General features: G+C 34.9%; 1 protein-coding gene across 3 annotated transcripts in view; it reads right to left on the bottom strand.

Moving 5' to 3' along the window:
- Positions 1 to 12,540: 12,540 nt before the first annotated feature.
- Positions 12,541 to 14,955, bottom strand: part of SENP6 (SUMO specific peptidase 6) — a 109,142-nt gene continuing 106,727 nt past the window's right edge. For all 3 annotated transcript variants that reach the window (XM_055137234.1, XM_055137237.1, XM_055137235.1), the window contains one exon: positions 12,541 to 13,912. In XM_055137234.1, the coding sequence (XP_054993209.1) occupies positions 13,703 to 13,912 (210 nt within the window). In that variant the 3' untranslated portion in view covers positions 12,541 to 13,702. The remainder of the gene's footprint in view (positions 13,913 to 14,955) is intronic.

Raw genomic sequence — 14,955 nt, 5'->3', positions numbered from 1 at the left:
GTAACTTTTTTCCTGAGCAGGGGGTGACAGACCAAATTAATTTGGGAACCTCTGAAAATGAACTGCAGGTACAGGAATGGCAAAAATTGAACAATTTGAATTGCTGGTTTATTCCAGTATTTGCTGTTGTTTTTACCTTTGTGTGTGGTTTTTGATACCTCGTTCACACGTGATCTCTCCAATCTGCCTTAATCTGTTTTTTTGATGTCACTTTTCCCATTCTTCTCCAGATTCCATATTGACTTTACAGTGGCCTTATCATACATTCTAAGGATGTATGATACATTCATCTCTTTCCCTGGTTCCTCTTAGGCATTTTTCCTTATGAGCTTTGAGACTTTTAAATCTAAAATAGCAATACTAATGGTTTTGTATAAAATTAAAATTATACTACTAGAAAGGAAGTGATGTTTTTACAGCATTATACTTTCCCATATAAAATGCTTACTTGTATCATTTTATTCCTGTAGGTCTTATTCTTTGGCAAATTATGTATTTTTTCCTTCACCTAATATGTTTTACTTATTACATTATTTTGAAGTCTATTATTGTTTAATGGTCATTATTGTATTTTTTCAATTTCATCTCTAGGTTCACTGTATCCACAAACTATACCAAGTTCTGTGCCCCCCCCGCCCCTGCCAACACAGTATGTTTCCTGAGTTTTCTGAATTATCACCTAGTCAACAGAAATCACTTTTATTTCTTATTTTCAAAAGTTTATGCCAGGGCCAGAAAGATACTATGAAGTTTAAGGCACTTGCCTAGCATGCGGCTATGGCTGCAGCCCCCATCAAATCCTGGCATGGTCTATGGTCCCTCAAGCAAAACCAGGAATACCCCTGAGGAGTGCCTGGTAAGTACAAAATAAAACAGAAAAAGTTTATACATTTCATTTTTGAGTCATATTGCAAAACAATGTTGAAGTTATTTAGGTCTTTACATTAGTTTACGCATTTCACTGTTTAATGTATAATAAGTTATGACCCATACCAAAGCATAACAAATTCATTTGTTCTTATTTAAGAATGTATTATATTGGTGAGTAAAACAATATTATATGCTGGAAACATTAACATTACTGCAAGTCACAGTACTTAAATAATTTTTTTTTATTGCTTCTTGGATCAACCCTGGCGATGCACAGGGGTTACTCCTGACTCTGCACTCAAGAATTACCTCTGGCAGTGCTCAGGGGACCATATGGGATGCTGAGAATCAAACCTGGGTCGGTTGCGTGCAAGGCAAATGCCCTACCCTCTGTACTATTGCTCCAGCCCCCCTAAATAAAATTTTAAAATAATGCTATAACTGAATTTATATGATCATTTAAATTTCCTTTAATTCTTGACATAAATTGAGTTTCTGATACAGAATATTCTTAAACCTCCTCATAAGCTATCACTTGTTATTACTAGTCTACTTGTCAATATTTTATTTTAAAATTATAAATTACATAATTCCTTGATTTTCCTTTTGACACCATCTTTATAGGTGTCAAAAATCAAGATCCTTTAAAGTGGTTCTAAAGGACCTGATTCTGACAAATCCTGGCAAATCTAAACCCAGTGATAATCTCAGTCTGAAGTTCTGTAGTGGGAGAGGCCAGGTCTGCATTCAGTGTATGTGTATGTGTATGTGTATGTGTGGGGATTTGGTATGGAATTCAGGTCCAAGAACATGCCGGGTACGTTCTTCCAGTTGAGCCTTCCTCAAGATTTTTTTTTAAATGAAAGTTAGACTGTCTTTACACAGACCTGCCTGAGAGTCTTACTAATTTCTGTTCCCTGAAGTAATTTAAGTAACTTCAGACTAACTCTATAATCAACTTCTTAAAATAGTTGTGTGATACAGCTGTGTTTTAACAGTTTAAGGTGCTTGCTAGCATGTGGCTATGGCTGAAGCCCCAGTCAAACCCTGGCACAGTCAATGGTCCCCCATGCAGTGCCAGGAGTGCCCTCTGAGCAGGGCCTGGTGACCACAAAATAGTTACACATGGCATTTCATTTCCTTGTCTTGTTAAAAGTTATGTTTAAACTTTCTAGGTTATCACATATTTATTTCCTTTAAGCTTTTGAAAATGTGATCCTAAGTTTACCTAACATGTTATCATAAAAAGACAAACAAGAGCCCAGATTATGCAAGAGGTATTTTGGACAAAATATGGTAATGTGGTGATATAAATTCTAAACCATTAATTTTATTATTTCTGAATTTCCTTTCCTAACAATAAAAAAGAAAGTATCTTTTCCTGTACCTAACTTTTTTGTGGGGAGGGCCTGGAGGGTGACTTCCATCCTGCCAGTTTTGGTGCTCAGATCTAAGATGCATGCTGCCTGGGAGCCACCAAGGAGCCCCTGGCAGTGGAGCGGGGATGGGAGATGCTGCCAGAGGGATGGAGCCCAGGGCCTCCTGCAGACCTTTCAGCCATCTCCCCAGCTGTCTGCTTCTAAACTCGTAACATGTGGCTTTTAGTTCTTTTAATTTGGGGGTTTAATAGTCTATAAACTTTATTTGGCTACAGCTTTCATTAGCAGATATAATGGTGAGTAAATAAAACAATTTGGCATTGTAAAAGGAATAAAGTGGCATAACAAAATATCTTCATGATGAAAGTTGAAAATTTAATTTTTAAAGAATTTAAATACATTTTTAAAGTAAAATATTTAACTCCCATATACAGAAATTTCAGTTCTATTAGCATCTTTATTAACATTTTAAATATGTTGTGGAAAGAATGTGATCGCATCTACTATCATGAGTGAAGAATTAGCTTCTTAGCTGGGAAGATAGCTCAAAGGGCTGGAGCATATGCTTTGTAGGCAGAAGGTCCAGGTCTGATCTGTAGTACCACATGGTCACCCAAACACAATCAGGAGTAGATCCTGAGCACCACCAGGTGTGGCCCTAAACAAAAGAAGTAGTAGCTTCTAAACCAAAAGATAAAAAACAATACATAAAACCTTTGATATGTAAAATACCTTATATGCAAAGTCTACAATCAGATTAAGAAGACATGTTAACAGACAATATAACACACAGAAAAGGGGTCAGAGCAATACCCTGGTTCAATCTCTGGCATAAAATATAGTCCCCGGAGCACACCAGGAGTATATATTTATATACAGAAAACTACTTTTATATATAAAAACAACTACTGTTCAGTCAGCGATAAATCAAAGTGATAATAAAAAACTTGTATGTATGCACAAAACTTACAAAATGAAGAACTACAATACTTGCTACTTGGATGCATGAAATAGTGCCATTTAATAAATTGTGGAAGTGTGTACTTTACAAACTATTGCAAACAAGAAGCTAGCATATATAAAATTCAAAAAAATATATAAATTTGATCCTGCAATTCCTGGGAATCTATTTAAAGTAAATAAAAGTATTAACATAAGCAATAGGGGAACTGTTGTTTCTATAAACAATTCAATAAACTGGAATATATATAGTGATCATCAGTAGTGTACACTTAGGTTACTAAAAAATATTTATGGCTCCTTCTGAAAATATGGTAAAAGTACATTTCTGTGTCCTTTTCAAAAGTAGGAGCATTGCTTAACTAGTTTATGCCAGTATAGTGTGAGCAAGACTGATTTGCCCCTCTGAGCAGAAGCAGCTTTGATCAACATGCAGCTCACCAGGTAGTCATTTTGGAAGCATCTAGCACAACCTACCTTCATTTTTTGGTTAACAAAGTTAACAAATGAGCAGAACTCCCCTCCCTTCCTCTTTTTGACATGTTATATGACCAAACCCTTCCAAAACAACAAACAACTCATTAGATGGAGCAGAGCACTGCGATTTTGGATTACTATTAGTCCAATTTAAGTATATCACGAATGATAAAAGATGAACAAAATGGCTCAAAATTTAATTGACTTTCATTATACTAGTTTGGTTTTCACAGATATCTTTTTTTTTTTTTTGCTTTTTGGGTCACGCCCGAAGATACTGGCTCATGCACTCAGGAATTTCTCCTGGCAGTGCTCAGGGGACCATATAGGATGCTGGGAATCGAACCCGGGTCGGCCGCGTGCCAGGCAAACGCCCTTACCCACTGTGTTATTGCTCCAGCCCCCAGGTTTTCACAAATATCTTAAAGAAACAAAATAAAGATGCTAAAACATGTTATTAGCCCATTTTTATAAGAAAAACAGAACATATATGTACAGGAGTAATGTGACTGAGGAAAAATATGAAAGAATGCATACAAAGTTGTTCAAATAAGTTATAAAGGAAAATAATGCAAAGCTGTGTGATCCCATATCAATTTTCATATTTATCATTGCAAATTAAAATAACTGAAGTGTGACTAAATAATTTCATGTAGTTCAATAAATCTAAGATGTGTTGCTTAGCTTTACCTGTATACATCTGTCTGAAAATACTAAGCCTAATCAGTAGTTATCAAAGTATGGTCTTGCCTTGGAACTTGCTAGAAATTTAAACTGCAGGTCTCACTGAAGACAATCCTAAATCAGAAGCTGGGAATGAGTCCAGTAATAAAAGTGTTTCTTATCAAGTCTTCCATGTGACTGAAAAAACAAACGCTTGTTTCTTGATTAAAATGAGGTCTTAATTTAGAGGTTCAAGTTTTTAAAGTTGTTTATCTTGTCCTAGAGATAGTACAGGGGTAAGGAACTGGCCTTGCTGCGACCAACCTGCTTCAGTCCTGGTACAACACATGGTCTCCTGGCATTGCTACAGGGTGATCCCTGAACAGACAGGAGCAGCCCTGGTGCACTGCCAGGAGTGGCCCAATACTGAAAAAATAAAGAAAGAAAAAGTTACTTTAAAAATAATTCAACACTTATCTCTCTTCTGTTTCTTGTGCCACACCCAGCAATGCTCAGAGGTTACTCCTGGCTCTGCACTCAGTAATTATCCCTGGCAGTGCTCAGAGGACCATATGGGATGACGGGAATCAAATTCGGGTCAGCTGTGTAATGCAGGCACCTACCTGCTGTACTACAGGTCTGGTCCCAACACTGATGTCTTTTCAATTTACAAATTTTTCCCTTACTTCCAGAATAATTCCAGAATATTTTTATATTCTGAAGATCTGATTAGCCTTAAAAAAAAATATTAAGTCACCTCACTACAAACTTTCTTTGAGATCAGGAGTCCACCCCAAATTCAGTTAGCTATGATTGAATCCTGTAATGAGAAAGCAATAAATTAAAACAACTATATTATGGGTGCTTTCAGTAATTTCCCTAAGGAACATAATTAGGAAATTCAAGACTATAAAAATAAAAATATAAATTTGCTGACCCAAGTTTGATTCCTCCGCCCCTCTCGGAGAGCCCGGCAAGCTACCGAGAGTATCTTGCCCACACGGCTGAGCCTGGCAAGCTCCCCGGGGCGATTTCGATATGCCAAAAACAGTAACAAGTCTCATAATGGAGACACTACTGGTTCCCGCTCGAGCAAATCAATGAGCAACGGAGTGACAGTGACAGTGACCTTAAATTTATATTGAAAATGTAATTTTCCTGTAAAATTGAAATTTTAAGCTATTTTGTAGTAACATAACATTTTTTAAAAAAATGTGCTATTTTTAAAGATAAAACACCACTGACCAAGTCAGTGGAAGCAAAGATAAACAAATGGGACAATATGAAACTAAGAAGCTTCTACACCTCATAGAATGGGAAAAATTATTTACCCAATACCTATCTGATAAATAGTTAATATCAAAGTTATATAAGACACTGGTAAAACTTTACAAGAAAAAAAACCTCCAATCTCATCAAAAAATAGGGATAAGAAATGAAAACTTCCTCAAGAAATTCAAATGGTCAAAAGGCACGTGAAAAAAAGCCCTACCTCACTAATCATCAAGGAATGCAAATCAAAACAACAATGAGATACCATCTTACACCACAGAGACTGGCACACATCCAAAAGAACAAGAGCAACCAGGGCAGGCGTGGATGCAGGGAGAAAGGGATTCTTCATTGTTGGTGGGAACCCAAACTGGTCCAACCCCTTTGGAAAACAATATGGGCATTCCTCAAAAACACTAGAAATTGGGCTTCCATTTGACTCAGCAACACAACTTCTGGGAATATACTCTGCATGCCCAAAACCACACAGCAGAAAGGTTATCTGCACTTCTATGTTCAATACAGTACTATTCACAATAAGTCAGAATCTGGAAACAACCCAAGTGCCCAAGAACAGATGACTACATACAAGAAACTATGGTATATCTACACAATGGAATACTATGTAGTCATTAGGAAGAATGAAATCATGAAATGTGCTTATAAACGGATGGACATAGAGTATCATGATGAGTGAAATGAGTCAGAAGAGGAGGCACAGGTATAGAATGACTACATTTGTGGGATATATAAAAAAAAAGTCTGACACTAATATTCAAGGCCACAGTAAACAGAGGCTGAAAAAAGGATGGTCAATGTTTGGAAAATTGCCACAAGTATGTGTGGGATGCAAAAGGTATTTAAGGTAAGAGATGGAACCAACATGACAATAATAGTTGAAAATTGCCATTTTGGACAGGAACTGAGTGTTCAAAGTAGGTAAAGGGATATACCTGATAAACTTTCATTATCTGTATTGCAAACCATAACCCCCCAGAAAAAAAAGGGGGGGAGAGGTGGAGAGGGAGGGAGAGAGAGAAGGAAAGTGTCTGCTATAGAAGCAAGCAGGAGGGAAACTGAGACCTTTAGTGGTAGAAAAAGTACAATGGTGTGAAGGAACAGGTATTAAAACATTTTATGAAATCTAATCATGAACAACTTTGTAACTGTGTATATCACTGTGGTTCAATTAAAAACATTAAAATTAAATTTAAAAAATGAAAAAAAATTGTGCTAGACATTGAATTCAGGGTCTCTTACATGCTCTACCAATGTGCTACATCACCAGCAGCTTTTATGTCACTTTTATGCTTTAAAATTTTTTTTTTCTTTTTGGGTCACACCCAGCGATGCTCGGGGGTTATTCCTGGCTTTGCACTCACGAATTACACCTGGCGGTGCTTGGGGGGACCATATGGGATGCCGGGGATTGAACCCGGGTCGGCCGCATGCAAGGCAAACGCTCTACCCGCTATGCTATCGCTCTGGCCCCTAAAAAATATTTTTAAGATGTAATATGCTTAAAAATTGTTGTTTCACATACTTTATAATTCTTTAAAAAGACAGGTCAATGTTTCCAGTTATTTTGTCCAATTTTATTTGTATTTCTTTTAAATTCTTTGTTCATTAAAAAAAAGACTGAGTATGAACTATGAGTTTTTTCTTCTTTTAGCTTTTTGGGTCACACCTGGTGATGCTCAGGGGTTACTCCTGGCTTTGCACTCAGGAATTACTCCTGGCGGTGCTTGGAGGACCATTTGGGATGCTGGTAATCTAACCCAGGTCAGCTGTGTGCAAGGCAAACGCCCTATCCACTGTGCTATCTCTCCAGCCCCAAACTATAAGTTTTTTAATCCCCCCCCTTCCCTTTCAGTAAATTTTTTCAAATATCCAAATTGTCTTATTTCAGGCTCACAGGCTTCTTCATATCCTTTACCCTACATAATTAGTTTGCACTCATTCTTTCTCTTCTAGTGTTTTAATTACCATCACTATAACCTTTTCAACAATTATAGTCATTTTATTCCTGTTTAGATGCTTCAATGAATTTTTAGGATAACGTATAAATAATAAACACAGCTTTAAGGCACTTCAAGATCAGTTCCCAGTTTACTTTCCACCTTAAATCTGTGCTTGTTAATCACGTCTCTAATTTTATTATAAAAATTATGAATATCTTGAAATGTACTAAAATATAACATAGTTCAGTAACCCCCTCCCAGTTTCCATAGTCACACTGCATTTACTAAAAAAATATGGACATTTTATTTATTTCCATCTTTTTTAGTTGAGCCATATTAGTTTCTAGGAGAGCATTCAAAGCCCAGCCTTGCTGAGGAAACTCTTTAATCCGTCAACAGTTCAAGGAAAAGTTCCCCAATGTTACAGATTAAACTATATTGTGTTGATATACTTTATGCTTCTCTTGAATATTATTTGTAATGATTCATTTGTGAGGCTGGTTACGAGATGTCCCTCACATTATATTACAAAGAAACTCTAGAAAAGAATATGGTATCTAATTCCTTGTGTTAGATCCCAAACACTTAATACAAAGTAGCTATTCAAAACATGTAATATTTAAAGATCAATTTCATTTCACATACTAAGTCCTATAACATGGTTAAACAACTTGTTTTCACTTACTTGGGAATAAAAATACATTAAGTTAATAAAAAATACTTACTAGCTTTTAGTATACATTTTGCAGGCTCTGCCAGAAGATAGTTTTTCTAGGTATAAAAGTTGTCTGTTGCAGCTTATAAATTCTAAAGTGGATTACGAAGTGAAAAGTTAGGAATGTATGAACCAGCAATTAGTGATTCAGAAATAAAGAAAAGCCTCCATCTACTCTTTCAACTGAATTTCATATTTTTATACATTTTATATCTGTGTATGACTTTAAGGGTGATAACTTTTGGCAACCAAATTAATATTATCAATTTTTCCCAAGAATCTAATTGTATACAATTTAGAACTGTAGTGTTTTCATTGCAAAGACAGTTTTCAAGTTCCCAAGTCATATACCCAACTAGCTTTTTTACATTTAAAAATGTAAAAATATGATCATAGACAAGTTTCAAACGCATCATCTAGTAAGGTTTACTTCAAAAACTTCCTGAATAGTTTACTCTTTCTTCCTATAAATGTGCAAGCCAGCCTGAAGAGGAAATAGCAATATTTTATATCTTATATGTCATGCTGTATTTTTCTTTTAATCATTCTGTTCATGTACATAGTAATGGTACAAGAAACCTGTTTAATTCAGTTATATATTTCCAAACACATTTGGCCACAGATGTTCTAAATATTCTCCAAAACTAGAGCTTTCAAATATAATGAGAAAATCCTATGAAAATTTCTAGAATACTATTAAAGATATAAAACAACTTTTATGACATACCTCCTGGTAACCACTTCAAGAGTTCACAAACCATTCAATTAATAATTCATTTTAGAAGCTTATCAATAGTTGATGCTTTATCTAGTAGTGTGAAGGATCTTTTGAAATTAAGACACCAGTCTAATTGGAACTAAGTCTTTAACTTAGTAATTTTCCTTATAACTTCTTAAAAGTATAGTAATAGCATTTTAGTAACTAACAAGAATGTAATGGGCATAAGGGGAAAGGGGCATCTTAAAGCATTTGAGGTAAGAAAATGCACAAAAGCCTTATTACCTTTGGCACCACTGACATAAAAGCTAGCAAGGGCACATATTATTTCCCTCAAAAGAGTGGCTTGTATTGAGTTGCATATCAGAGTCAAAAATTAAAAAAAAAAAAAAAACACATGGCACCACTAGGGTTGAAACCAAAGGTATTTTTAAATACTCCCTGGTAATTTTGATGCACAGTTTAGAAATAAAATCTTTTGGAAAAATCTTCCTCACTATAACCATCTTCAATTAATATCAACTGTTGTGAGGCTGGAGCGATAGTCCAGTGGGTAGGGCGTTTGCCTTGCACTTGGCCGACCTGGGTTTGATTCCCAGCATCATATATGGTTCCCTCAGCACCGCCAGGAGTAATTCTTGAGTGCAAAGACAAGCCAGGAGTAACCTCTGTGCATCGCCGGGTGTGATCCAAAAAGAAAAAAAACAAAACAAAACACACCAAAAAACCAAACAAACAAAACAACAAAATCAACTGTTGTAATAATGTTAATGAAAACCCATAGGCTTTTTTAATTTGTTCTAAAATATTTTAGGCCATTAAGTTGATAGGTCATTTTTTCTGAGTACTCTCTAGTAGAGTTTTTCTTCAATGTTTTTGTTCTAGTAGAGTTTTTGGTCAATGTTTTTCAATATGCAACCCCCTCCCCTTCCACCCTTCAGTGGCCCACCAGGATATACCAGTGGGTGACAGGTAATATAGCGGGTAACACCAGGATACTAGGGAATCAACCAGTAGGAGAGGTGGGTCACAAGAAGGAAATAAGGTCAGGAGGAGGTCATGACCATAAAAAGGTTGAGAAACACTGGTTTAGGGTACTCTATCGTATTCTTTGATCTGACTTTATCAGAATTGAGGTGTTAAGAAGGGCAGGGGAAATATTCTCAACACTATGGGAATGTATGCATAAGGTCCCAATTTCCAGAAATGTATGGCCCCATAAAGCACTGCTGGGTGTAGTTCTGTCACTACCCCCAAGCACTGCTAAACCCAAGCATCAGTGCATAGCCAGGTGCAAGCCAGGAATCACAAGACCCACACTAGTGGGCAATCTGAGCATCTCCAGGGAGGTTCCCATCCCCACCCCCAGTAAAAAAAGATGGCACCATTGGCAAGGAACCTACTACTGATACAGATCCCTGAAGGGAAAGATTATTTTTCCCAAAGCGCTTATTTCTTCTAACCCATCAACCATTTTTTTCTCTGTAATTACATCAAAGTTTTAAATAGCAGTTTTCCTGACCCTTTTTCCAAAGAGTAGGATAATTTTAAGTATACCATAATATCCTGCTTCAGCATTCTTTAGATTACTTTTCCTTAATACAATTATAATTTTGTCTCTGTGACTTCGTCTTATTAAACTTTTATATTCACTTGACTAAATAACCCATGGCACAATTGTACTATGTAATCTCTTACCTTTCCTTTTGTCTTCAAAGTGATCTTTAAAGCAACCCTGTTATTTCTATCCCTTTGAGACTTAAAGCACTACACTATATGAGTTCATCTCAGGGGTTTTATTTGCTTTAAGTTATTCAATTGTTATTTCCAGTAGCTTTACTCTCCAATTCTTATATATTAAAATATTCTTTATTATTGTCTGATATCTTAATTTTTTTATTTCTATAAAATTAAAATTATTTTTATAATACATTTGAGTTGTCAGAAGTCAATTTTTTTGTTTTTGTTTTATTTTGGGGCCATGTACAGCAGTGCTCACGGGACCACATGCATAGCCAGGGATCAAACTCAGTCAACTCTTAAAGGGCAGCATCTGACCTGCTATACTATTTCTTTGGGCCACAAGAGTGGGTATTTATAAAGAAAATACTAAATTCAGTTTCATGACTGAAATATAATTCAGATGATTATTTTGTCCCAGTAAGTATAACAACCCATATTTAATTGACTAGTAGCTTACGCACAGATTACCATGCTTAGCTGAATTACGTATATGTGAACTTGGAATAATATTAAGTTTTCAGCTGTTTTAGAATTGTCAAAGGGAAAAAAACCAAGCTAGCTGCCACCTTCCTCTTAAACTACCCAGAGCTAAAAGGCATACAAATTTTATAGCTAGTAATCTAAAACTCTTCTAAAAATGATCAACTGTTATTCTATCCAACAAGAAAACAAATACAACAGCTCTATCTAATTAGTTAAGACACCAGATACTCATCATGCAGTTTCAGTGTCTAATAACAAACCTCTAACTTTAAAATTGTTTCACCACTCGCAAGAACTAATAACATTCACAAAACGCTGATAATCATTTTAAACTACATGTGAGAACCACTGGAGTACATAATTACCAAGTGAATGGCCACATACACTGGAGATTCTCAAGTTTAGCTTCAGAAATAAACCTGGCAGTCTCTAAAGATTTATATACGTATGTAAATTTTTTTTCTTCAAGTCATCATCGTAACTTTTGAAAACTGGAACTGTACATGTGGTGGGAGATATACAATCAAATAGCTGGATATTGTACGTCAAAAAGTTTGTAGACATTAATCTGTATTAATCTGTTAAAATGATTGACTTGAGTTGGTCTAAGGAATGTCATATTTTTATCTTATAAAAAAATTAACGCAATAAATTTAACAATTAGAAATTAAAATTTAAAAAGCATTTCAGAATAGTATTTTCAGTACCTTTCATGGGTAAAACAGGATATTAGAAAATTAAATATGCTAATTTTACTTACTGCTATACTTTCACCCCCATTTTTAGTTTTAATTTGATCAGAACACCAAAACCATGTTTCCATACTCTGAAAATAATAAAATTAAATTCGTTTTCACATCTAAACTAATAGCAGTATAGTATTCCTCAAAACAAAAAATGCAATCAGCACAGAAGGGAGAGATAGTAGGTGTTTCCCTTGCATGCAGCCAACCCTGGTTTGATCCCTGGTATGGCATATGGTTCTGAACACTGACAGGTGTAACCTCTGAGTACGTGGCCAGGAGTAGCCCCTGAGCACTGCCAGATGTGGCTCAAAGCACAACCTAGTCATATGCCCTCAAAAGTACTCAGAAATAAAATGTTAAGATAGTTCAAAGTAACAAAAACTACAACTGATATCTAAATATTTCCCTAATGAGTGTCTCAAAAGTAAGTTTTGGTTGTTGTTAACAAATCCTAGATCAACTCCCAACACAACTATGGATTCTGGTAAAGTCAAGAAAACAACATAAAAATGTTGGTGGCAAAGCCAGAGATGGCCAGATCAATTGCTGTTGATAAAATAAACTACCTTTTATTCTCAACTATTTTGTTAAATGTGCACTTAAATTCATTACTAAGCAAATGATAACTTATAAAATATATATTTCAAGTTTCAAAGTTAATTTGAAAGAAATGTATAACATTTCATTTGAAAAATAAGTTTCAACAGATATATGCGTGATCCCTACATGAGTTGTAAATCTGTCATCAAAACGATCACTTAAAGATTCTTTTACATGTAAAAATAATTTACACTGAAAATTCAAGCACAAACGGTTGGAAATTTTATCAAAATAACAAGAAAACAAGCAATGAAAAAATAGCTAAAAACCATTACAAAAAATAGTAAATTTCCTATTTAAATTTGTGTTCACAGATTAAAAATTTTTACCAGTTAATTATATCACACAGATTATAGTATACTTTTAAAGGTATAACATAGAAAGTTAACATGGGATATTTGGAGTTCAAGCTGCACTTACCAAAATAGTTTAAACCTGAGTTTTTGATGTCTTCAGAAATGTAGTCAACAATAATGTTATAAATAAACATATTTGGTACTCTGATTCAGACTGTTTTTCTTTGAATTGCTCACAATACTGCTTCTTCTTAGATAATTGTGTTGTATTGTTATAAATATGTATAAATTTTGGGGTTCTCTCAACATGAGGGAATGTAAAAATTTAAAAGGTGTTATTCTGAGCCACGTAAGCATATGAAAATGTCTTTTCTCCTTTAAAATACTTCAGATTTAATCTCATTTCATCACCAAGATTATCATTTATATAATTGAATATTCCTATGAAATGTGCAACACAACCAACAGGGATTTGATACAGAAGTACTAAAGAATATCAATTAATCATTTCCTCCTATAAATATTTTCTTTTTATTTATTTTGCGTTTAGAGCAGTTTTAAGTACTATTAACAGAAAATACAAAACAAAAGCTTCCTAACAAGTGAAAAAAATAATTATAAATGCTGGAAAAATTGGCCTCATTAACATATTTACAAACTTTTACTTAATACATACTCCATTGAAAATTAATTATATGACATTTATACAAGCATTAACATTTCAAATCACTGAGAAGTGAGCATTTCAGTTCTTTACTGTCTATAACCAAATTGAAAGTCACAGTTTCTGAAGGCAATACTGACAAGCATCAGAAATGATCAATCTGAGATATTGTTGACATACTGATCTGTTCTTTCACCTAAAGATGTTTCTGTTGAGTGAGTGTCCTTAGGTTTCTTCTTCTCTTTGCTCTGTTCTTCCTGCAGCTTCAGAATTATGTTTCGAATTTCTTCTCTTTTTGTTTTCATTCTTGGGGGAGGAAACCAGTTTGTCAAATTCATAGGTAGTTCAAAATTCAGAATTGGATTCTGAAAATAAACATATTACATATAATCGAAAATTATAAATATTTTACTTTTAATTACAAAAACATTCCAGAGTTAAGAACAAAAAGCAGTTAATTCATTTAATGTCTTATTAGAACATAGCAAATTAACTTATTTACATCATCTGTGTATGCTTTCATGCTACAGTAACATGGGAAGCTTGTTCAAAAGGCTAGACCACAGCTTTGCATGTGTAAGAGTCCTGAGGTTTGATACATTTCAGGACCCTCCATGAACCTCATTGACTTAGCACCCCTTGAACCCTCTAAATATTGTGGATGTAGTCCTCTACTGGGCCTTAGCAGCTGAGCACAGCTACGCTGTTGTTTTGAGTTGACCCCCGGATTCCCATGAGCACTGATTGAGAGCTACTACCCTTAAGGCTGCAAATATTCAAATATTTACTACCTAGTCTTTTATTTAAAGAAAATTGTTTTGGTGACTTAGGTTCTAAATAGATAACCTAACCAATGGAAACAATGAATATACAAGCATGACATGAAAAGCAGAGTATCTCAGGATATTTTAAAGAGTGATAATAAAGTTAAGACTTGCAAATTAGTATGAATTTGCCAAATAAGGAATGAATGACGGAAATACTAGGGAAGAAAATTCTAGGTAAGAAAATATAAATCAAGGCATAGAACAAGAAAGAACATGAAAGAGTATGAGAAACTATGTGACACTCAGGTGGCTAGTATATAGACTGCTAGAGTAAGAGACAGGAGATGAGGCTATAGGCTTGCATAAGAGTAGAATCATGCAGACAGCATGAAAGGTTTTGTTTTTTAGTTCAACAGCAATAGGAAGTCACCGTAGGATTTAAAGCACAAAATGAAATTACACTTCAGTTTTCAAGTGAAAAAACCGAAAGACTGGTACAGCAGTTTGAAGTAGTCTAGTACGATAGATTTAGAAGCTGTGGAGATAGTCAAACAATGACATTAAGTCAAATAATTCAGAGGACTTTGTGGTATATTGGATTGTGGATAAGAAGTAATAGTCAATGAACAGCTTTGTAACAG

Source organism: Sorex araneus, chromosome 4 (assembly GCF_027595985.1).
Source record: "Sorex araneus isolate mSorAra2 chromosome 4, mSorAra2.pri, whole genome shotgun sequence".
Taxonomy (NCBI): Eukaryota; Metazoa; Chordata; class Mammalia; order Eulipotyphla; family Soricidae; genus Sorex; species Sorex araneus.
This window is presented reverse-complemented; position numbering and strand designations above follow the sequence as displayed.